The sequence below is a fragment of the Battus philenor genome, unplaced genomic scaffold, assembly GCF_028537555.1.
Source record: "Battus philenor isolate CCGP_79_NKW_IND1 unplaced genomic scaffold, ilBatPhil1.0.hap1 SCAF_14, whole genome shotgun sequence".
In the NCBI taxonomy this organism is placed as follows: Eukaryota; Metazoa; Arthropoda; class Insecta; order Lepidoptera; family Papilionidae; genus Battus; species Battus philenor.
This window is the reverse complement of record NW_027181676.1, coordinates 9,395,980-9,419,095: the sequence shown is the minus strand read 5'-3', so window position 1 is coordinate 9,419,095 and position 23,116 is coordinate 9,395,980. Positions and strand designations below refer to the sequence as shown.

Below are 23,116 nucleotides of genomic sequence, written 5' to 3'. Positions count from 1 at the left end.
TTAAAATATGTTCAAATGATACTCTATTTATCAGAATGATAAATTGAAAATTGATTCATCTTTAATTGTTGGGAGTTTGATACATAGAATTGACACTACATGGTTGCCATCATATGCGTTTTATATACATTTAAACTTGTACGTTAATAAATGTATTTGAGTCCCTTATCCACTTTTAATGTCAGTTGTAATAAAAATGGTATGAGGTCGCGCTCCCCCGTGCGTGGCGAAGCAAATCGGACACAACGTATGGACAAAGTAGAAATACATTCTGTATTAAGTGTAAACAATATTTTGAATGGTTACTCGATACCGGTCTGATTTTCAAACTATTTGAAGCAGGTATTAAATCTTGCAATTGTGGTGATCAGATAAATTTAATATTTACAGAAAGCAAATGATAATTTTGAACCAGGGCTATTGAAAGTTTCAAGGAATACAGTTTGCTACCGGCCGAGACCCAGGGACCTAAAGCCAGTAACAATTACATTAACAACCACAGGTACATAGAGACCATTTTGACGACTTTTTATATGTAATAATCCATTTGTACTACTATAAATAGAACTTATAATATTCATAAGCTGCATTTATTGAAGGATAAAAATAAATTGAAAATAAATCGAATATATTCTTATCTATAGGTTTAAGTTTATTAATTCCTTCTGTCATCTGTCGCCAAAATAATACTTTGATGTTTTTCGAGCAAATGATTGTCTTACAAAAGTTTATTTTCTGTTCGAACACGATACATTTTAATATTTATCAACATTTGTATAAATATTGTATTTCTCTATTTTATCGATCGTTAATCTTAATTAATAAGATGTCAAATAATCCATAAATATATCGTAATATAATTTTCTCGATTTTTCGCCAGCGTTCTTCGAAGTCCGCAATTGGCCCACTTTCCCCTATTCACTATTTCAACACGAGTTAAAACTCGTTTGTTAAGTAATGAACGCACCTACTACTATTAACCGTGTTTTGATCCAACCGTTTTTGTACTAGGTCATAGTCACATATAGGAGTACCAACAATTATTCATACGATGCCCTTACTTACATTAGTTTATTCTTTATTCAGAGTACTAGCTTACAGTGTCAGCAATTTTATAATTAAAAATACGTATATTAAAAAATGGATAAATGACAACAGAGAGATTAAAGAATCAAATCCATGCAAATTTTAAATTATCGCATCTGTTATGAATCGTTAATAAATGTAATATTTTCTACTATAGTAATTAATATGAATTTGGTTATCATAATATACAATAAAAAATCGCAAATTCTGAAAATTTCTATGATTAAAGATTTACAACAGTGGTTTATTTATGATTAAAAAAATATTCGGAAAGGGTCGTCAAAAACAGTATTTATCATAATTTAATCTTCGACCTTTGTGTTCCGTATAGAGAAACAAACAATATTTGTGCATTCATATCCAAACAGGCTATTGATCTGTGAATTACTAACGCATAAATTATGCTTATATAACAAAACTATTCAAAATAAAAAAAAAACATAACTAAAAACTTTATTGAGGCGGCTGTGTCGCGTTGTTACTGGTTGTTATAAAATCAAACGACTTATGTCAAATGCGGTATTTCCTTTCGTAATAATGGCGTCAATTTATGGCACCAAATTTAAGTTTTAAATTGTTTTAAATGTTTGTCCGTAAACATTACATTCTAATTATACATTTATTGATTTTTATTTAACATTCTTATTCTAGTTTGACAGTACTATCTCATAACACAACAGTAAATCTTCCTCCGAACTGTCGCAAGATCTTATACTTTCCATCCCTTAACGTTCAGGGTAAAAGAAAATTATTACAAGTAAAAGAGAAAGAGAAGAATGTTATATTAGGTGCAAGTGCACGCACGGAATGAGAGAGCGGATCAGTAGCCCTCAAGAGCAAAAGGCGACCAGAAGGAAGCAAAAATTAAAACAATCCTGTGAAAAAATTATCAAGAGATGAAAAAAATCTCTCCTTCGCCACTAACGTGTAAGGAAAACTCTACATGGAAAACGAGCGGCTCCAAAAACGAAGACATTAAAAAAACACAACAATAAGTTGTTTGAACTATCAAGATGTATGAATAATTTAAAAAATTGGTTTAAAATAATTGACAAGTACTCAGTTATTTATTCCCAAGATTAGAACCGTTAACACAAAAAACCCACGTGCTTTTGTCAGTTGGTACCACAGATAAAAAACATATTGCCTTGTAAATGGTTTTAGGCGCTGCAAAAGTATGAATAATTTAATTGTTACCATTATGAACGGATTAATTAGACAAACTATGCTTTGGATAGAAGTGTCTGTCTAACAAATTTATCTCGCATACTTAACATTTATTTTTTTAATAAGTTTAAACTTCGGTGCAATTTTAATATAGTTCCAATTAATGTATTTCTTATTGCATTGCGCCTATTGTTTTTTAAGAGCAATATTGAAATTTCCTTATTAATTGCCCCTAAAAAAATAAAAGGTTCCTACATGATAGTAAAATTTTTAACCAATCATGGGGTCTGCAAGGTAAAGAACCGTTATATTTACAAAAAAAAGAGTTCATATAATAGTTTTTCTTAATGAAAAATTTGTAGATAGTTGTGACAAATACTATTTTATTTTGATAGTTACAAGAGTTTTAAACGTTTTAAAATATATAGCATACCGTTGCGAAGATAGCTGTAGTTTTCTACTTCTTATAAATACTCACAAAAACACAACAGACCTTTTAATTGTTTCTAAGAACTGGTCTTTTCAAGAAAATTATCAAGATTAATAAAATTTGTATTGACGACAAATGTATATGGACAGTGCTAAAAATATAAACACGCCTTCACTACTGTATTCAAAAAGGTAAGATCAAATAGCGCAATTAGTTTTATCTTTCAAATGCGGAAAACCAGTCACATGACGATCTTTTTGTTAATCATTTCGTTAACTCTAATTTTTATATTATTATAATTATAATTGGCTAGTTTTATAACAATTTTTTTAATTTGTTAACATTAGAAAATTAAAACTTCTTACTAATCTTTTTGCGAACATTTTATACCTATTTCATTAAAGATTTTAAATCGGCAGCGAATAATTACGTCACAGAATTTTAATTCTGACGCCATATTTTTAAAAATTATCGTTGCGGTCTCGAAAAGTAACGAACTCTGGTAAGGTTTTCAAAATAAATAGAGGAAGATGCATAAGCAAAAAGACGATCATCCGGTTCTTTGTTTTGCATTTTTCGGCGGACAAGTTACAATACGGTAATAGTTTTTGAAAACAAGAAATCTCCTTTATTAGCACAATGCATCTGCTATACCACTAGCCGATTATATGATTATAACGGATGTGGATTTTTTTAGAAACCTTCCTTATAGTCCCGATCTTGAAGCATGTGACTATTATTACTCATAAAATTAATAAAAAAAATCGTAATACAGGTTCAAGAGACCAAAGCATTCGCTGCTACTTTCAAAAACACCGTGGAAAAGACCTCCAATAAAAATTGGATTATATAGATTGATACAAATATATTGTCAGGGGGAATATTTAGAAAAAAATTATAAATGATTTAAAAGTTTGTACTTTTATTTTATAGTATTTTAAATACTTCTAGTATCTACTATTGTAGGTAGAAGCGCTAATTATGTATTTAGATCTTACAAAGTCACCCGAATAACTTCATAAAGTGGATATAAGACTGTAACGGCCCTAGACGCAGATCGTTACGTTGATGACGAATGGTGAATGTCCGTTCGTATGGATATAAAACATAAAATATACAAAAGAATTTCCTTTAACTATAGTACCTTCAAAACGAATAATATCCGTATTTATACTATACAAAACAGAGAAAATATCACATTCCAATTTACCTAGATAAAATCTGTTAAATTTCAAAATGCAATGGGAAGGACACTGTGTAACATGTTATAAATTACAAGCAATACAACCGAAAGGTATCGATATTTACGAAAATGTGGTGGTTCGATATTTTTTATTTTATATCTTGTTTTATTATCTTAATTTGTAAGCATTAACTTGTATGTTAGCATTAATATTAATTCTCCAAAGGCCGATTATTTTAAATGAAATGTTATTAAGAATATGACAGTACATTTATTTTCATTAAAAAAATATTGCTTAAAACCACTATTTGTAATTTTATAAAAGGTAGCTACGAGACAAAGTGTTGTGTAATACTATTTTAAGAAACTCATGTTTGGATAAAATAAGAATCAAACCGGTTCTGTTCTTTTCACACATGATTGATGAATATATTAGGCGTACTTGTGCAATCGGTATTGTATTTCAAAGTTAATTTTAGTGTTAGAATCATGTCAACTATGACAACTCGCAAATTTTTTATTATATTTTTATTTTTTGTCATAAGTTTAAGTCATTCTGCGTTCAGTAAGGAGCATTTGATAAATATTTTGATATGGTTTTAATTTTCAATTTAAAAAAAAACTAAAAAATATTTTTCAGTTGACACATTATTAAAATGCAGCATCTTCGATAACGATTGTCAGAAGAAGCTTTACCAAGAATCATTGAGTAAGATTGGTAAAACAGGTATACCAGAATTGAACATTCCTCCGATCGATCCATTTCATCTTCAGGATGTGTCGGTATCAGTTTTAAACCTTGTCAATTTAACGATTATCGATGGAATCGCAAAGGGTGCTAAGAATTGCGTGTTCACAAAATACTCGTAAGTTATTCTTAAACTATGATATAGTTAGACTAAATCATCATTATCGTGTCAGCTGAAAGGCGCCAACTGAAAGGCCTTCTCCGAAGATCACCGAACAGCACGCTGCTTGCATCCAACGATTTCCTGCGACCTTGATCATGTCATCGGTTTACAGATCAGCAGGTCTTTTCTTCATAAGCACGCATTTCATAGATACACAAAACTCACTAAAGCATATATTAAAATATTTTATTTTTATAAATCCCGATACCGTTCCATTATATTGCTTTTAATTTATTGCACCTTAAACGGTGTCTTTCTTAGCAGGTTGTTTTCCTCTGATTCAATTCGTAGGAACGCATTTTAAAATTTATTACCATAGAGAAATCTTTTCAAATTATTGATTCTAATATAAAAATAAAACTTTTGTTCACAGTATTGATATTGAAAAGGGAAAAGGACACAACGTAGTGGTTTGTGATATTGTGATCAAGGGGAAGTACCGTTTGCGCGCATCGTCACCGGTGCTCGAAAGCGTGCTCGGAGGATCTGAAATTAGCGGCGAAGGCAAAGGAAAAGTGAAATTAGGTATGTTGTAAGCGCATGTTAAGTTTTATAATAGGGCAGTTATAATGATATTGTATTTGACTCTCAATAGTTTTGTGAAAATCTAACTTTCTTAACGTGGTTCATGTAAAATGAGTTTTTGCTTCTCTACTAAGTCATATAATTTCGTAGAACAGGCTTTATTATAAAGTCATAGCAAGACTATTCAATTATTAAATTTTTATTATTAAATAATTAACAAATCCGATTTTTGAATTTTGTTTTAGAAATATGAAATTAAGTAAATAATCATATAAACAAATAAACATCTTTATTTCTTTAATATGTCACGAGTGCTCAACGGTGGCGCTTGTTGTTCTTATTGTTAAAAAGGTTGTAAAAAAAAGATGAACACAAAAAGTAAGAACATGTAAGAAGCTTCCACAACAAATAAATTCATATAACAAATAATAGGTTATTTAAATATATTACAAATTATAATTGTTAAAAACAGTTTATAATAAGCTAATAAAAATTGCACATTTTACTCATGAAATATTCACCGAGGTAAAATTCGGCTTGACAGTGAAATTATTCTGACAAATATGTATAAACAAGCTTCTTTAACTTAGGCGTAAAATAGAAATAAAAAAATGGCAAATATTTTTATTTTGACTAATCACGGCTCCATATTTTCCAGATAAACTAAAATTAGAATTCGTTTATTCTGTAAATGCTGTACGAAAAGATGATGGAGAAATATACTTAAATTTTGACTATGACATTACAAAACAAAAATTTGATATCTTGGGAAAAGTATCATTCGCCGCTGAAAACATATATTTAGGAAAACAGGACGTCAGTAAGTAACTATAATAAATAGAATAAATATTTTATTTATTTAATTTTATTTTTACTTATTGAGTAAACTTAAAAATTAGTTACACAATAATAGACAACTTATACAACAAGTGGTCATCCCAAGTTTCCGCCTTTAACATTATTGTATAGATTGGATGAACAAAGAGATCATAATCCTTCATAGAAGAGTGTATACCATACACAAGATGTTCAATAAAGTCTCACAAGAAATATATAAAAATATTCAAACATATATACATGTGTAAGCCCATACATATACATATAATACATAAAATGTAATTAATTTAAAAAAAATGTGATTTTAAATTAGAGAACCAAGGAAATCGTACATGTATTTGCGCTTTAATGCACATGGATTGACATCAAAAACGTCAAATTGTATTTCTTCGACTGAATTATTCAACTTGTGCGGATACAAAGTACATAAATGTTAACAGTTTAATTTATAATATTTTTTAAAGTTTAACCTGATGTTTTAGTCAGCATTGGACGCCCACTAGGTGGACAGATGACCTTGTAAAAGTCGTCGGAAACGGGGTTTTCTAACGGGACCTATTGGAAATTTATTCCTATGTCAACCAGTGGAGATCACTGTAAATAATGATAATGACGAACGATTTTTTTTGTAAAATCGTTAAAGAATATTTTTGAGGTCTATTAATAAGTCCTTAATTATAAACCAATAGGTTCTACGATTTTATTATTAATGCTTTAAGTAAATTAAAAAAAAAAAACATAAATTTTTAAAAAAGTTTCAGAACTTCAAATTTTAATTTCAAAAGTAAATAATATCATTGACGTAAAGTATCAATTGTTACGAAATATAATATTAAAATTGTTTATTTTACAGGTGATATAGCTGTTCAATATGTGAATAACAATTGGAAATTAGTAACGGAATCTTTTGGACAAAGTTTCATCAACAAAGCTTTTGAACTTTGCATCGGCTATTTTAAAAACTTCTTAGAGAATGTACCAGCGAAGGATTACATAATTGAAGACTTAACTTCTTATCTGAATTAAAAAGTAGTTTTAAAATATCAAGTTTTGATAAAAATATGTAATACGTAAAGTAATACGTAAAGAAAAAAAATATTTTAGATACTGTACTTAAATTAAACTTAAGTACATTCTTCTTTGTATGCTGTATCTGATTTAACCTTAACTTGGGAATTATACTACTAAAGAGTTTTTGTTGAAAACAATTAAATTATATTAACCATTAAATAATAACTTGTGCGGCAAGTGTTGTAAAATTTTTTATTATTCTCCAGAATTAAAAAACAAAAAATAAACGAACAATAATTTTTTTTAATAATTTAATTTTTTTTATTTCAACACTATTCGTAATTAAAATTAATAACATATAATTTCGAGCAAGGTAACGACATTATAATACAGAGAAGTAACACTACCGTCACTGACATATGTTACTAGTTAGCTGGCATGGAACTAGAAGCGCAAATTATCACTTGGATCATTGAGGCAAAATTAATTTTGCTAACCTTTTTAAGGAATGGCTCAAAAGAGTTGTGTTATTTGATCTTTTATTATTTTAAATATAGCATTTAATACTTTAGAGTTAATAAATACGCATATTAATAAATACGACGAATAGCGATTGGTTTAATAACATTTTGTTACAATCTTCATCGTTGTTAAAGAAGACCTTCAAATTTGAAACTACGGTAATGTAAGAAAGTATATCTATTTGATTTAATGAACAAACAATACTTAATCACAAATATGTTTTTTTTAGTTATGTACATGGCCAAATGTCAGTAATATTTAATATAGGACAGATGTACACATTTACCAAATGGCGATTTTATCTATGCATTCCTATATACCACTAAATTATATTATTTAAAACGTTTATAATTACAATTATTTCATGAGAATATAAAAACCTTTTAGAATATTGTTGCCTTGTTTCGTCAGTTCAATATCAACGCGCGCGTAGCGGCGCTTACACTCTTTTTTTCTAGGCCTCCACCTCGCTGTGCTATGCGAGGTATAATGGTTTCAGTAACACTGTAATAGGAAGGAACTTATCTATAAAACGTAATTTGTATTTTTAACGGCCAGAAAAAAATTAATGTTTACAAAATTAGCTAAGAATTGGTCTTTAAAATTATAATGGTAAGTTAAGTAAAACAAAGAAAGTTTTCGTGAATAAAACACAAATAAAATAAGGTTTTAACGTCATTGATACACTAGTTTGATGTATACAATCTACTCTTAAAGATTTTACGTATTGTAATTAAAGATAAACGAAATATTTTTTTCATGCTTTATTTAAAACACAACCCATGGCGTTCCTTAATCCGGAATAGAAAAACTCTCACAGAGGTTTGGTTGCAGATATACATTAAAGAATAATAATTTAATAACAATGTTCATATGAAAAATTACTTTTTACTTATTTTACTTTTTTATTTGTTTTTTTAATTACATTTTCCTCAATTACAGTTAAAACAATACAGTTTTATAAGAAATATGTAAGCTCTTTATTTCATTACACTAAAACTGGTTATGTCGTGGACAGGCATCACATAAAAGAAAATGTTTTTAAAGAATTGCAAAATAACTTTAAGAGTAGCTATAAAAATAGTTTTCGCAACACATTCCAAGAAAATTTCGTACACAAAACACACACATAGAAAACGGCACAAAAATACAACACAAAACAAGTTTGAGTGTACTTAAACATACATACTTTTATAGGATAACTCGTTGAATATTTGACTGTTTTAGTCTGCATCATTATTGTTGTCAAAATCAACGTAACTGTAAGATAAATACAGAATATATCTATTCCATGCCGTTTGCGGTACTTTTTGGACTGGTAAGTGTAAGGACAGGGGCACCCTGATCTATCTCTTATTATGAGGTCGTTTAACCTATTGTGAGAATATGCAACTGCTCGTATCCTTAAGATCAGAGCAGTTTTAATATATAAGACATATAAGCGTTAAAGATTGTCGTTTTTTAATGACAGGTTTTTTTTGTTATGGTTTTATAAAATCAAATAATTTTTATCGTAATTTATGTAACTTTTATATATATTGTTGGTGTTATATATATGCTCATTTCTAAATATAAAACCAACCTAAACAGAATTTTCAAGGACTTTTAGTCCAAAAATTGTCACAAGTAGTTATGACAGCTCTTGCTTAATGCTAACCTAAATCTATCTATAGCCCAGAAAGAACTAAAGGAAGCAATAATTAAAAGTTTCGCTTAGATTTTAGTTAAGCGTTTTACAACAACTATTACCTAAACATTAGATTATCTAGCTTTTTGAAAAAAAAAAAATTAAATAAAATATTTTTATTTACGTAAACATGGTTTTTATAAACATAAGTATCACATTTTTAGCCAGTATCGGCATGTAGAAGTAACTAGGTACTATACCTGTTTTAAAACAATTCTACCTGTAACTACTAACTTACATTACGTATTTATTCTATTTAATATCATTTAAAAAATCTTTAACAGATTAGTAGCATTTATCTACTAACCATATCCTTAAATTATGTAAAAATAGCCTTTGTGGTAATTACCTTGCTTGCTAAAAACATGTTTAAAATCTACCGTGAATGAACACCATTATAAAAAATACAATGTTTTCTGATTATCAATGATAGACAGTTTTTTTATTAGTTACTCATAATCTGGCATAAAATATCCAAATCGATTATTCAGCTTATTGGTAGACGTTCGCCTTTTATTTGAAGCACTAATCGATGTTTTGTACAACCAGTATATTTTATATAGATAAGTTTAAAACTATTTTATGGTCACTCCACTCTTTAGCTATATCAACTTATAATTATTATTATTTAGATCCAACAACACCTTTTAGAACCCAGCATTACCTCTTATCCTAACACATAGAAAGAACATTATTCGTTGATATAATATTATCTTTTTACAGATTATGTCTTTTACTTTTAATATCTCGACGTTTCTCGTGGTTTACAGCACCAACAGTAACGGGTTAGACAGAGTTGTGTGAGTGATTGTCTTTTCTCAGCTATGCTTGTTAATACGTTTTTACTTGCGTAAATTAGGTCAATAACAATATTCAACAACTATTAAGGTACCTAGGAATGCCTAATGCGTGTGCATATTCTACCAAGGAATATGAGTAAAAATCATTCTAAATGTGGAGAATATAAAATTAGGAATAAAACCTGTGAATTACTCAAGTTCAATCTTCAAAAATTGTTTACAGCTTGTGTCGCTATATCTCCACTTTTAAAAAAACTTACAAAATTATCTAATTTATTTGTAAAAAAAAAACAACCAGATTGACGTATAGAAAAAGAATTAAATTTAGAGAGAAAATTCCAAATTTGAATTTTTTATAATGTCGTCTATTTAACAATAAAGTAAGTCAGCCAGTTTTAAATAATACAAAAGAGTATTCAAAATTTCCTTTTAATTTTAAAATGTGAATAAACTTCAACCCCGGTTTAATAATATTAAAGCATTAAAGACGAGCTATTTGGGAAAGTTTTTACAAGCAAGTTAATTATTTATTAAAAACACATATAAGTTATCTAGAAAATATACTCATCAACTTTTTAAATAACGTAATAAATAGCAAGTCCCCTGGCAGAATTTCGCTTTTGAAATATGTAGTTTTTTTGTCTAGACTTTTATTATTGAATAGTTTTTATTCTTGTTATACATTTTGTTATGGATTAGTTTGAATGTAAAGTTCTCCGATGATTGTGAATTTTAAAATACTATATAATGAACTACAATTTTGTTTATTCATAACAAAAAATGATTATTAAAAATGATTACCCATGATATTACGAAAGGCAGTTTCCAAACAAAGAGTTTTATAATATTTTTAAAAACATATATTGTAATCCGAACACTAGTTTTTTTGAGTCAAACCTGTTCTGTTTTTGTATAATTTAACGTTTCCTTCAAAGCTTTTTTTATTCTCGTTACTACATACAAATGATTAATATATAAGGCACTCAAGTGCTTTCGGTATTGTATTTTCGACTTAGTTTTGGCGTTGAACCATATTAAAAATGACAAGTCGTATATTTTTCATTATTTCTGTATGTTTTGTTGTAGGTTTAAGTAATTCTGCGTTCAGTAAGTAGCATTTACTACATATTTTTATTTATCATTGTTTTCAAATTTTAAAAGGAATTGTTTTCCAGTTGACGAGATTTATAAATGCAGTATCTCCGATAACGATTGTCAGAAGAAGCTATTCCATGAATCGTTGAATAAAATTAGTAAAACAGGTATACCAGAACTGAATATTCCTCCGATTGATCCAATTCATCTTCAGGATGTGACGGTAACAGTTCTAAATCTTGTTAACTTAACGCTGGTCGATGGTGTCGTAAAGGGTGCTAAGGATTGCGTCTTCACAAAATACTCGTAAGTACTTCATATTTATCGATATATATGTTTATAATCAATAAGTTATATGTATAGACTGCTATCTACTACAGAGATACATCTTAGCTTGTTATTGCATTCAAATTTAATACAGACAGTAATAAATGACCCGTACGTTTTCTCTGGTCAAACTAAAAGTTTTGTGATAATAAAAAAATATATGTGATGTATTAATCTATTCTATTTAGAGAATTCATGCCTTAGTTTTTTGCTATTTATTTTATTTTAATTGCCGAAATATAAATTATCTAATACATACCATATTTTACGCAAAAGGTTGCAGTCTTTGTGTATAGATATCTAGTTGAAACACACCGTATACTCAAAAATTTTGTCTAATAAATCTCAATACCGTTCAGTTATATAGTGTGTAATTTATTATGTATTAAAGTGCTTTTCTAATTATATCGCTTTTATCCAATCCATAGAAAAGCATTTATAATTATCGCACAAAACAGTGTGAAATAAAAATAAAACTTTTGTTTACAGGATTGATATTGAGAAGGGAAAAGGACACAACATATTGGTTTGTGACGTTGTAATCAAGGGACACTACCGTTTGCGTGCAGCATCCCCTTTGATCGAAAGCGTGCTTGGAGGATCTGAAATTAACGGCGAAGGCAAAGGAAGAGTGAAATTAGGTATAATATTACCACATGTTAATTTTTAGTATTATTATTTAGAATTTTTAAAAGTAACCTTTTTCATAATCAACTTTCGTAGATCACTCTTAATTTCCTTGCTGTTAAGTGGTCCACATAAAATAAGTGTTTGCTATAATTTATAACAAAAATATACGCTCATAAGCAGTTCATGATCATCGTCATGATAATCATCTTTTCAATCGTAGGACATCGCTTGCTGGATTTAAACCTCCTCATAGATTTCCACTAGACTTCTGACGACCTTGACAATGTCATCAGTAATAAACAATGTTCTAATCGTTCAAAAGTCCACGTAAAAAAGGTGTAAAATACGTAAGAAGTCCTCACACTAATATTTAATACGTATAATAAAAACTCGCTTGTTTTGGAATATTAATAATTATAACTGGTACAAAAAGTTATAAGACCATTAAAATTTGCATATTTTTTACACCGGAAATATTCTTTGAGGTCAAATTCGGCTCGCTAATGATATTGTTCAGACAAAGATGATTCTTTATGTATTGCATATAAATAATCTTCTTTTACTTTACATAAGGCGTTAAATTAAAATTAATAAACACACAAGTTACGTTTTTACTTTGACTGATTCCATATTTTCCAGATAAATTACAATTAGAATTCATTTTTCCTGTAAATGTTGTAAGAAAAGATGATGGAGAAATATACATAAGTTGTGACTATGAGCATGTTGATCAAAGGCTTGATGTTTTGGGAGGAGCAACCTTTGCTGCTGAAAAAATATACTTGGGAAAACAGGACGTCAGTAAGTATCTATAATGAATAGTAGAATACATATATACATGTATCTGATATCTACATTATTAATGGTAAATAGTTTAATATTTAATTTTTTCGTGAATAGATTTAGATTTACTCGGCGTAAGACTTCCACCCATTAGGTAGACAGACGCCCTTTTTAAAGTCGTCGTACGACCATGGAAGCATGCCGCTTCCCACAGGTCGTATTAGAATTCTATGTGTCTTACGGTTGAAATAATGATGTGGTTTTTAATAAGTACACTATATTATATATAGCATAAATAAATGATTTAATTAAATCATATTAATTACAAAAGTATCATATACTCGTATCATTAATGTTAATTATTATTTTTATAACGTCATCATTTCCCCATAGACACCCATTGATAGGAATGAGTTTTCTCCCAAAGTATCTTTGCGAAGTATACCATTGTGGTACAATGGTACGCATAGGACGCGTTTCCTATCCTTTGGAATCTTATTCGAGAACAGTGGCAAAGAGAGATTGTATCCCGGAAATCAAGCTCGCGACCTAACAAACTTTACGCTAACAGTTTTGTTCTAAAAAAATCTTAATCACACATCAGATGAAGTTGTTTAAAAGTTGTAGATATTTGTATAAAATAAACAAATGTTGTTAATAACGACATATTGAAACAATTCAAGAAATTTTTGCAGTGAATAGAAAGCGATTTTGAAGAATGTTATACAAATAAAACATCGCTTAATTTAGCATAGAAATTTTTATATATTATTATTTTTAATTCGTATTCAAGTTAATATCAATGATTTATTTGAATTACAACTGAGCGTTTTCATCAAAAGAAACTTGCTCTGGCCGCTTCTGGTTAAAAAGTGGGACTTTTGATTAATAGTTTTCTTTAATCGCTGAATATTAATCGCATCATAAGATAGAAACCTACTTTCACAATAACCTGATAGATTTATAAGATTTTTTCGTTCGATTTATCGCAAGTCTCAGTCCTCCATCGCAGGGTTAACACTGCTATTTTGTAATTTTTATGAACTAACATATAACAATTGTTTTACAGGTGAGCTTGTGATGAAATATTTGAACGATAACTGGAAATTCGTGATCAAATCTTTTGGACAAGTTTTTGTTGAGAAGGCTTCTGAATTTTATAACAGCTTCTCTTCAAACTTCTTCGATTCTGTTCCTGCGAAGAATTACATAATTGAAGATTTAGCTCCTTATCTGAAAGATTAAAAGTAGTTTAAGCTGTTTTAAATATAAATTTTCGTTAAACAACTTAATTTAGATACGCATAAAGAAAATTATTACAATTATAATTTTTAAACTATTCTAAAATTAAAGTTACATATTTCTGCATATGGTTTACTTTATTTAACCTTTATTTTAATATTACCACCCAAGAGGTTTTGAAGAAAATTACTCGTTATTAAATTTATTAACCATTTAACAATAGCTTGAAATATTGTAACAATTTTTATTATTTTTTAAAAAAAGAATAAGAAATAAAAGAACTATAAATTATTTGACAATTCTTTTTTAATACCACCAATAAACAAAATTAACGTATTATATCACTTTATGCATGGTTAAATCGTGACACAGACGTCTAGCTACCTGCGATTATTGTATGTAGCTAGTTATTGTAGCCTCAAATTGTTTATGCAAAGAAATAAAATTAAATTTGATAACATTATAAAGAAATGTATTGAGAAAATTTTGCGTCACTTTATTTAATATGTGAGTTACGGGAAAATTTGATATCTTAAGGAAAACTGCAAAAAGAAGAGAGAATTTCTTTTATTATCTCCAATTGCACTTATATCTTTGGTCACATTAATATACTATTTTAATATACTATTAAAAATGAAGTTAAAACAAAACCGGATTATCCACTTTGCTTATACTATCCAGGCAATGTCGTTTCAGCCTACAGATGCCAACTCCAAGGCATATTCCTATGCCGTAGTTGCAAAGGTGTCTTTAGAGGCACAACAATCACCAACCTTGGCGGGTAAGCTATCGCAGTATGGTGTTATAATATGCAAAGACCGCTCCTGCCTATCCTCTGGAAACTTGTTTGTGAGCAGTGGCAGTCCTATGTAATTAATGCACAAAGGTGAATAATACAAGATTGTACACCTACGATCGCAAGTTTCATTCCTCTATCGCTGAGCAACCACTGCTCAAAGTGGACAGGATTTATACATCGTCACAGTAATCACAGATATAACTTGTTCGTCGCTCATACGATGTGTGTATCCACTGACGACACATAGAGCAATGGATTATATAGTCTTTGGGTGTTATTATTTTATACTAATATTATTCATCTATTTTATTCGCGCTATTGAAGTTCTGGTGATCGTAGCACAATGACACGATATCGTTTTTTTTTTTAAATCAGAAAACCAATCATCATCACGACGCATATTTTCGGCATAAACAAATGCCCATATTAGAATGTTAGTACATGTCATTCTGAAAAATAAACGGTAAAGTTTTTATGAATATTCGCAAAGACCTTGATTTAAAATTCAATTTTTTCTGAGATATCATATACAATAGTATACGATAATCTGGACCAACAATTTGATTGACTTTGCTCTTCTTTTACATCATTTAATCTTTCGTTTTGACTAGCATTCTGACCATGAAGTTGTGTTTTACATTTGGATTAAAACATCACCTTAAAACTTAACACAAAATTGTACCTACAATTAACCGATGGGCAAATTTAATAGCCAGTCCGATATGTCTTAAAGCACTTCTTTGACAAAAACCCAACCTATTTAACAATTACAATATTTTGTTTAAAACGCTAAAATGTGCCTATCTTGTTATAAAAACCATTATTGTTATAAGTTTATAGTGAATTTAAAATAGACATACGGACGCTGTGTATTGAATTATTATGTCACCGGTGAAGAGGTCACGCATCACGTGTCATCGTGACTTGTGACGCCAACTTTTTATAAGGAACCGGAAGAAAAACTTATTCGCTTTACCGGGGCTATGATCTTTTTCTGAGCTTACCTTTTATCTTAACTATTTTGAGTAATATTGGATAATTTACAAAAGTGCTATTAATTCCATTTCTAGAGTACATAACACAGTTATAGTTTTTTTACTTGAATTAAACAAAGAAACGATATTCATATTTGTTAATCGAGACAATCAATTCAGTCAAAAACTATAGTTACGCTGAATGTAGGTCATAATTATTCATTTCGTTTTATTAACAAACAATACTTCAGAGTAATTACGTTTTTTATAATATTTATTCTGAACATGGCAGAAAGTCAGTAATATTTAAACTCCGACGTAAGGTGAACTCTACCAAATGGCTAGTTTTTCCTTAAGAAACTACCTATATACATAACTATTACATTTACTTCACAAGAATACTGTAATGACCCATTTACACGAGACAAGTTACTGTCCTGCCAGTGAAAAAGTAGCTTACCTAGTTACTCGTATGCCAGTAACTAAACTCGCATGATTGCAAATTAGAGCTACTGGCATAAAAAGTGGACATCTACTGTCCTGTTATACTCGTATGCTGTCTCACACGCACCCGTTTAAGTGAAGATTTGCGTAAATCGCAATTTTTGTAATTTTGATCTAAACTGTTCTAAAGGTTTGTTTGATTCTAGTATATTTTCAAAAATGATAATTTTGGTTGGAAGTAGTACCTTATTTTGTACATAAACATAAGAGGGAAAAAACCGACAAAGTGATAAAATGAAACATAATATTTAATCAACACTAGCATGCGAGATACTGGTATTACACAATTTCATGCAAATTGACATCTGACTAAGAGGTGAGTGGTTGGAGGCGGTAGGCCAGCGACGAGTTAAGAAAAGAAAGTAATTTGTAGTTTTCAAGCCAGTAGCTAGGTTGCGAATAAGTACTCCCAAGTACTAGTTTACACTTGATTGTAATATGGGTAGTTGGTTCTTTACACCTATAACTAATCACTAAGTATACTTTCGTCCACGTAGCCAGGACTAAATAGCAAAACATAGAAAAACTGACAGTGAAAAGTCAAAGCCGAATTTACGAGAGGTCTTAGACCCATCAGTTGCCCAGATGCAATCCGTTCCTCGCTTAATAGCAATTATTACGCTGCGATGTTCTGAATATCAAAGAGGTGACGCAGCATAACTAAGCTGAATATTACTTTATTATTCCGTCTATACTATGGAGGAGGACTTCGTTAGGCAGTGGACGTCATACAGCTAAAATTATAATTGTATTTATCTTTGTAAACAAAATACTCGTGTCACAGTACTAGTTGGCATAACTATCTGAAACAGCTTAGCCGATTTTAAAACGAAAATCAAGCCGATAAACAAGTTCTCATTAGCCAAGGCAGTAGAGAGACAAGTTCAAGGACGCTCACTGTCAAAGAACAGATACCTTCGGGCAGTATAACAGAGACAATAATGCGATGGTAATAATACCACGTCACACGAACTCTTGGATGTTTTAAAGTGACAAGACTTCAAGATGCGATCGCAAGATTCATCGATGTGTGGCAACCGCCGCACAAATACTGGCGTACAGCTCGACGATGGCAATATGGAGTAGGGATGAGGAAGTGGCTGCACGAAATATAATCTTAAAAACTGGACATTGTTGCGGCGTCATTAAAGTAGATTAAGAAACTTACTTTTTTACTTAAACACTGTAACATGCAAAAACGAGAGCAAAAAAATTCAGAAGTATTAAACGTAAATGTAAAACAAAGGCACGGACGCTGATGTCTGTGAAACATAGATCCTAGCAATAAAAGAAAAACTCCTGAGTGGAAAAGGACCGCTTCAATTTTTTTTTGATTTAGAATTAAAATAACACACAATCCTAAATTTTTATCCTCCCATCATAAACCCCGATTTTATAATATAATAGTACTTCAATAATTTTCAACTCTTAGCGGTCAATAAATGAGCACTAACCACATACGTCATTCTGGATTTGTTGTTTTAATTAATGATATATACAATTTAAAGGTATAAATAGAAATATATAAAAAATATGTAAAGTGTTTAGTTATTTTTATATTCCGCCATCGTTCACAGCTCTTCCTGCCCCTATGACCTAACTATGACATCTTCACACGCTTAAAAAAAGTTGGGTATTAATATATGCCACAGAAACAATTTATATATCAAATCAACGTTCGCCGGGGCAGCAAAGTAAAATTTATCTGAAGAGTTCTGAAAACACTAAAGAGGTAAATATTTAAAAATTCTTTCCCCTTTACATTTTACTACTAAAACTCTAGTTTCTTTCCCAAGCTTACTAAAGACGAGTACACATTGTCGTCAATATGATGAAAAATCACAGTGATCATCGATTGTCTATTTTTTTTTAGAAGTCATGAGTCGTTGGCAGTCGAGATCCAAATTGATGGTTTTACTTAACTATGTTAGCTCGTCTTTCACTAAACGCCAGAAAGTTGTTAACATCAATTTTTTCAAAAAATAAAGTGCTTCTTGGTCACTTATTCCGTTCTTCAGTTATATCATAACTAATTATATTTTGATCGTAAAACACTTTTTACTCTTAGTTATTCGCTTTTGGAACTAGGTCGCCCATGCCTGTTTTTTTCGTCGATGTTTATATTGCGGAATTATAAAATATTCATAATTATTAATATTTTTTTTATTAATACATCATTTCAAAGACTGCTCCAACGTTTTATAACACATGCGTAATTGACATGAGCAAGATTAAAAAATATACTGCGCTGAGACTTAAGCATGTACAAGTGCCTTAAGGAAACACATCGTAAAAATTTATGTGCAGATTACGACGATTTAACGAAGTTTAATTATTCTTCATATTTTTCAGTGCACAGATTCATGGTCTTAATTTTTTAATCGGTGATCTCTTGGTTAATCCCCTTTAATTAATCAATTTGTTATTTAAATTTACCATATATAAAGGAATTTTCATTAGTGGTATTATAGTACTTGTGTGTAATTCTACGTTGGAGTTACGAAGAAGGCACATAGAAATCTATGATTTTAACAATGTATCGTTTATTATTGTTAATTGCAAGTTCGTTCGTGATCTGCGAATCCGCGTATGGTAAGTTTGTAATTTAAAATTGTCGGCAAAAATGAAAATTATTTTTATGAGACAAACTCAGCTAAAACAGATGGCTGCTGAATCCTTAAGGTTATGACGTGGAGACCACGGACCAAGGTAGACACACAACCTTTTCAAGGTTGGAAGATGCTGGATGCAGGCCGGACCTAGCCGGTCCAATTAGAAACCTATGAGGGTGGCCTATATCCAGTAGTGGACCTATTAAAGCTGAAATGATGGTGAAGCTCACAGTCAAATACATATAACATGTACTAAAGAGAGGTAAAAAAATTATATATTATGTATTATATAATGTTTATATAATATTATAGGCAGTAGTAGTCGTAAGTATATTTATGTCACTTTTTATCATTATTTTTTTATACCTATTCATTGTTTTGTTTTAATGTTTGAAGAAAATGTTAAAAAAAATTGAATTGTATAAAATGGGAGGATTCATTAAGTTCGACGTTATACTTTTAGAGGCGTTCCTAAGATTTAATACCTAATATTTTCACCTACACCCTGTGACAGTTGATTACTGATATTTCATTGAACAAGAACCAAATTTATTTTGAACAATATCTCTACAAGTTGATATTTAGTATATATTAAACATATTTTTTGATAATTTTTTATTTATATTTTGCACTGATATTCTTAACATCGTAATCAGTTAACAATAACAATTTTAAAAATCTAATTAATTTTTTTTTGTTCCAGTGGACTCCTTCAAAAAATGCAGTATGAAAGATGACGAATGCATGAGAGAGTTCTATCAATCATTAATATTGTCGTTAGGAGATAATGGAGCACCGGAGATAGGTGTAAATAAAATTGATCCCATGGAATTGCAGAATGAAAGCGTTTCTGTACTTGGCATACTAAATATGACGTTGATAGATGGATTTATCACGGGAATTAAAAGCTGTGCTATCAAAAGTTTGGTGTAAGTAATAATATATTACAATCTATAATCAGAAGTACATTCCAATATCTAAAAGAATAATCAATCGATATAAGACGTATCACTGCCTTATTATTTCGATGACTACTACCTAACTCTGAAGTAATGGTATAATTTATATTGAAATTTTGGGCGCCGAATTAAGCCTGTTTTTACAACAACATGGTTATTTCTGCAAACATAATTTTTAATTACCGCAATTTTCATCACACTATAGGGAATATAAAACTTGTACAAAAGTTGTGAATTGTTGTGTTGAGTTGTTTTTTTTTTTTAAATAGCAGTCGTTATTTCTTATTTTGAATGAGGATTGACGACGATTTGTACTCACTTGTTACTGATATAAACGGTAATAAACCTATTTTTCTCAACTTTTCTGTTTCGAACAATATTAAATTTTAAACAAAAAAACTTTCATGTTTTAGCAATGACTTTGATAAAGGAAGGGCTACATTGCAGACTTACTGTGAGCATCTAACCATCCAAGGACATTACATAGTTGACCTAGCTGATTCAATTGCACAAATAACCAGTTTTATTCATAGCACACACGGAGAAGGACAAGGAAAAGTTGTAATAGGTATTCGTGGTTCCAATATTTATTAATTAGTTTTAATACACTTTCGAATTGTTTTTTGTATGCTGTAAGGGAAAAATTATAATATGCATCTTCTTCGGCAATTATAAATGAAATTTGTTGAGAATTATTATAAGTTTTATTCGTTTCTCTCGTTTACAATAGTTAGTAAATTGCTAAATTTCATTCTTAGTTAACTTCGTTTCTTAAAAAACAGATATTTTCAGTTAAAATTTTATTAAAACTATTTAAGAATAACTATTTCCCTGAGTTTTATGTAAGAATCAAACGTACATGAGATATTAATGTTTTTTTTTTAGATAAGATTAACGTCCACATAGAATTCCCATTCCATTTTGTAAATCACAACAATGATGTGCATTTTAAACTTCATAACGATGTAATGTATAGCTTCAACATTTTGGGTAAAGCAGTATTTGAATCGGACAGTCTCGTCATGGGTAACGAGGAAGGCGGTAAGTCTTAAAATTTAATAATAAATTAATATATAATGGAAATTATTTATTTTTGGATTGGAAGAAAATTTTTAAATATTCCTCTATAGTTGTAAAATTAAAGATTGCAAAGGCGTAAGACAAAAAAATATCAACACTAGGTTGCAGTATATTACTCCCTGTAATCTCTGAGCAAATTCAATTTAAATACATTTATGTTCTCTTCGACATGAATACTGTAATGTTTGAGTACATAATGAAATGATATTTATAATATAACTTGTAATTCTCTTTGGTATAATATTTGCGTAAACGCAAAATGAAATAGTCTATTTGTAGAATAGCATTGTTAATAACAGTTCTGTAGTTATTTTTACGATAGAAGGAAGAATTATTTGTTAGAAGAATAATTTATACAGTGTTAGTTTTTATGATTTACGTAATATCTATCTAGCACAATGAGTACTTGAATAAACTGTTTCTTTCCAGGCAAAGCAATTATTAAGTATCTGAATGACAATTGGAGAGTGATTCTAGAATCCTTTGGAAGAGTATTCTTTGATAAAGTCGTAGAAATCGTCAAGTCATTTTCCAACAAATTTTTCGATAATGTACCCGTGAAGAATTTCATTAAAGAAGATTTATCTTCTTATGTAAAGTAAACAGAGAGTGTGATTTATGCTTTACATGGTTTTACTGTTTGGTAATTAGTGAAAGTGATTTCAACAAATTATTGTCGTAATAAAGAGCACCGCAAACATTTGTTTCGTTGTTATTATTATAATAATATAAAATATAAGAGAATCTTAAAGTAATATGTTCGTTTCTCCTTAGTTCTATTTCTTTTATATATTAATTGCCTTAAGTCTATTAGCTGCATAAGTAATTGCCAATTTATTTATAAAACGTGAAAGTAAAAGATGATTTGACAAGTCTTTTGGAATTTTTTTTAAAATACATGTTAATAAAATAACGGTTAGTTTAATCAAAAGGAAATCTTAAAATACATGACAAAAATTGAGAATCTTCTCCTATCTTCTCTTATTTTTCTTTTTAGCCGATAGATGCTCATTGCAAAGCATAGGTTTCTTCCGAAAATCACCACGATGACTGCACTACCAGCATCCGGTAACTTACCATAGACCATAATTGTGTCCTCCGTTCAACTAGTGGGTTTATTACGCTTTATTTCTTTGAATTGTATATTAATTTAAATTGTAAAACCTCATAAGTAAGTTTTTTTTTTAAATTGTCATATTTTCGTTAAAGAAATAGAAGATGAAATTTATCTTATATTAATATTTAATCGATCTATGAAATTTTATTTTTATATCGTCAACTATTATTTTTTTAACAGTAAAGACTTCTTAAAATGTTTTGTCACATTAGTGACTACATATTTCTATTTTAATGCTTTGGCAATTCTCCGATGAGAATAAGTCGTTTATGACTAAATATATTGTTTTATGACTATCGGATTGCAAGTGTATACATAATTTGTAATGAATCCTTACGTACATCTTTTATTACCTATAATTAAGAAATAGTTTAAGGTTTTATTCACGCTAATACAGCTTAATCGCCTCGCGGATTAAATTAATAACACTGACGTAACTGAGCGTAACAAATAGATTTTTTTTCAATGAAAAATTTATACATGATGACGCTATGGCGATAAATTGAATGTCAAATATAATATAATGTAATAGAATGTAAATTGTAAATTACGTCACACATAACTTCCATCGGTCGCTCTACGATTAAATTTTTTTTCTTTTGTTTGTTATTGTAGATAAATACTTAAAAGTGATAAAAACTGATTACAAAGTATACTCGTCCGAGTTCATCGTAAGCTCTTGTCAGATTGAAATTTGTCAGGAACCTATTAGGTTTAAACTGATGGATATAATCACAGGGTAATTCATTATGATTCTAGCTCATATCAAGTTAGTCACTAGCATTCTTTTTATGATTTACACAAATAACAAAACACAAATACCGGTCAAATTATA

The 23,116-nt window shown here is 29.5% G+C and overlaps 3 protein-coding genes across 3 annotated transcripts; all 3 read left to right on the top strand.

The window, feature by feature from the left end:
* The first annotated feature begins 4,362 nt into the window (after positions 1-4,362).
* LOC137918536 (uncharacterized) lies at positions 4,363-7,165 on the top strand. The gene is made up of 5 exons (XM_068761357.1): positions 4,363-4,431; positions 4,507-4,732; positions 5,151-5,302; positions 5,961-6,122; positions 6,993-7,165. Exons 1-5 carry the CDS (start codon positions 4,365-4,367, stop codon positions 7,163-7,165), a joined length of 780 nt encoding a protein of 259 aa, XP_068617458.1. The 5' UTR covers positions 4,363-4,364.
* Positions 7,166-11,176: 4,011 nt separating this feature from the next.
* LOC137918406 (uncharacterized) lies at positions 11,177-14,258 on the top strand. The gene is made up of 5 exons (XM_068761207.1): positions 11,177-11,266; positions 11,335-11,560; positions 12,071-12,222; positions 12,851-13,012; positions 14,064-14,258. Exons 1-5 carry the CDS (start codon positions 11,200-11,202, stop codon positions 14,237-14,239), a joined length of 783 nt encoding a protein of 260 aa, XP_068617308.1. The 5' UTR covers positions 11,177-11,199; the 3' UTR covers positions 14,240-14,258.
* Positions 14,259-19,001: 4,743 nt separating this feature from the next.
* LOC137918397 (uncharacterized) lies at positions 19,002-21,898 on the top strand. The gene is made up of 5 exons (XM_068761195.1): positions 19,002-19,105; positions 19,829-20,054; positions 20,498-20,652; positions 20,970-21,125; positions 21,594-21,898. Exons 1-5 carry the CDS (start codon positions 19,036-19,038, stop codon positions 21,764-21,766), a joined length of 780 nt encoding a protein of 259 aa, XP_068617296.1. The 5' UTR covers positions 19,002-19,035; the 3' UTR covers positions 21,767-21,898.
* Positions 21,899-23,116: the final 1,218 nt, after the last annotated feature.

What these genes read in the sequence shown, in the direction of transcription:
- LOC137918536 (XM_068761357.1), top strand. Translation starts at nt 4,365, where the DNA reads ATGACAACTCGCAAATTTTTTATTATATTTTTATTTTTTGTCATAAGT. An exon ending in TGCGTGTTCACAAAATACTC is followed by an intron (nt 4,733 to 5,150) that starts GTAAGTTATTCT and finishes TTTTGTTCACAG; the next exon opens with TATTGATATTGAAAAGGGAA. An exon ending in TTTAGGAAAACAGGACGTCA is followed by an intron (nt 6,123 to 6,992) that starts GTAAGTAACTAT and finishes TTTATTTTACAG; the next exon opens with GTGATATAGCTGTTCAATAT.
- LOC137918406 (XM_068761207.1), top strand. Translation starts at nt 11,200, where the DNA reads ATGACAAGTCGTATATTTTTCATTATTTCTGTATGTTTTGTTGTAGGT. An exon ending in CAAAGGAAGAGTGAAATTAG is followed by an intron (nt 12,223 to 12,850) that starts GTATAATATTAC and finishes CATATTTTCCAG; the next exon opens with ATAAATTACAATTAGAATTC. An exon ending in CTTGGGAAAACAGGACGTCA is followed by an intron (nt 13,013 to 14,063) that starts GTAAGTATCTAT and finishes ATTGTTTTACAG; the next exon opens with GTGAGCTTGTGATGAAATAT.
- LOC137918397 (XM_068761195.1), top strand. Translation starts at nt 19,036, where the DNA reads ATGATTTTAACAATGTATCGTTTATTATTGTTAATTGCAAGTTCGTTC. An exon ending in TGTGCTATCAAAAGTTTGGT is followed by an intron (nt 20,055 to 20,497) that starts GTAAGTAATAAT and finishes TTCATGTTTTAG; the next exon opens with CAATGACTTTGATAAAGGAA. An exon ending in ACAAGGAAAAGTTGTAATAG is followed by an intron (nt 20,653 to 20,969) that starts GTATTCGTGGTT and finishes TTTTTTTTTTAG; the next exon opens with ATAAGATTAACGTCCACATA.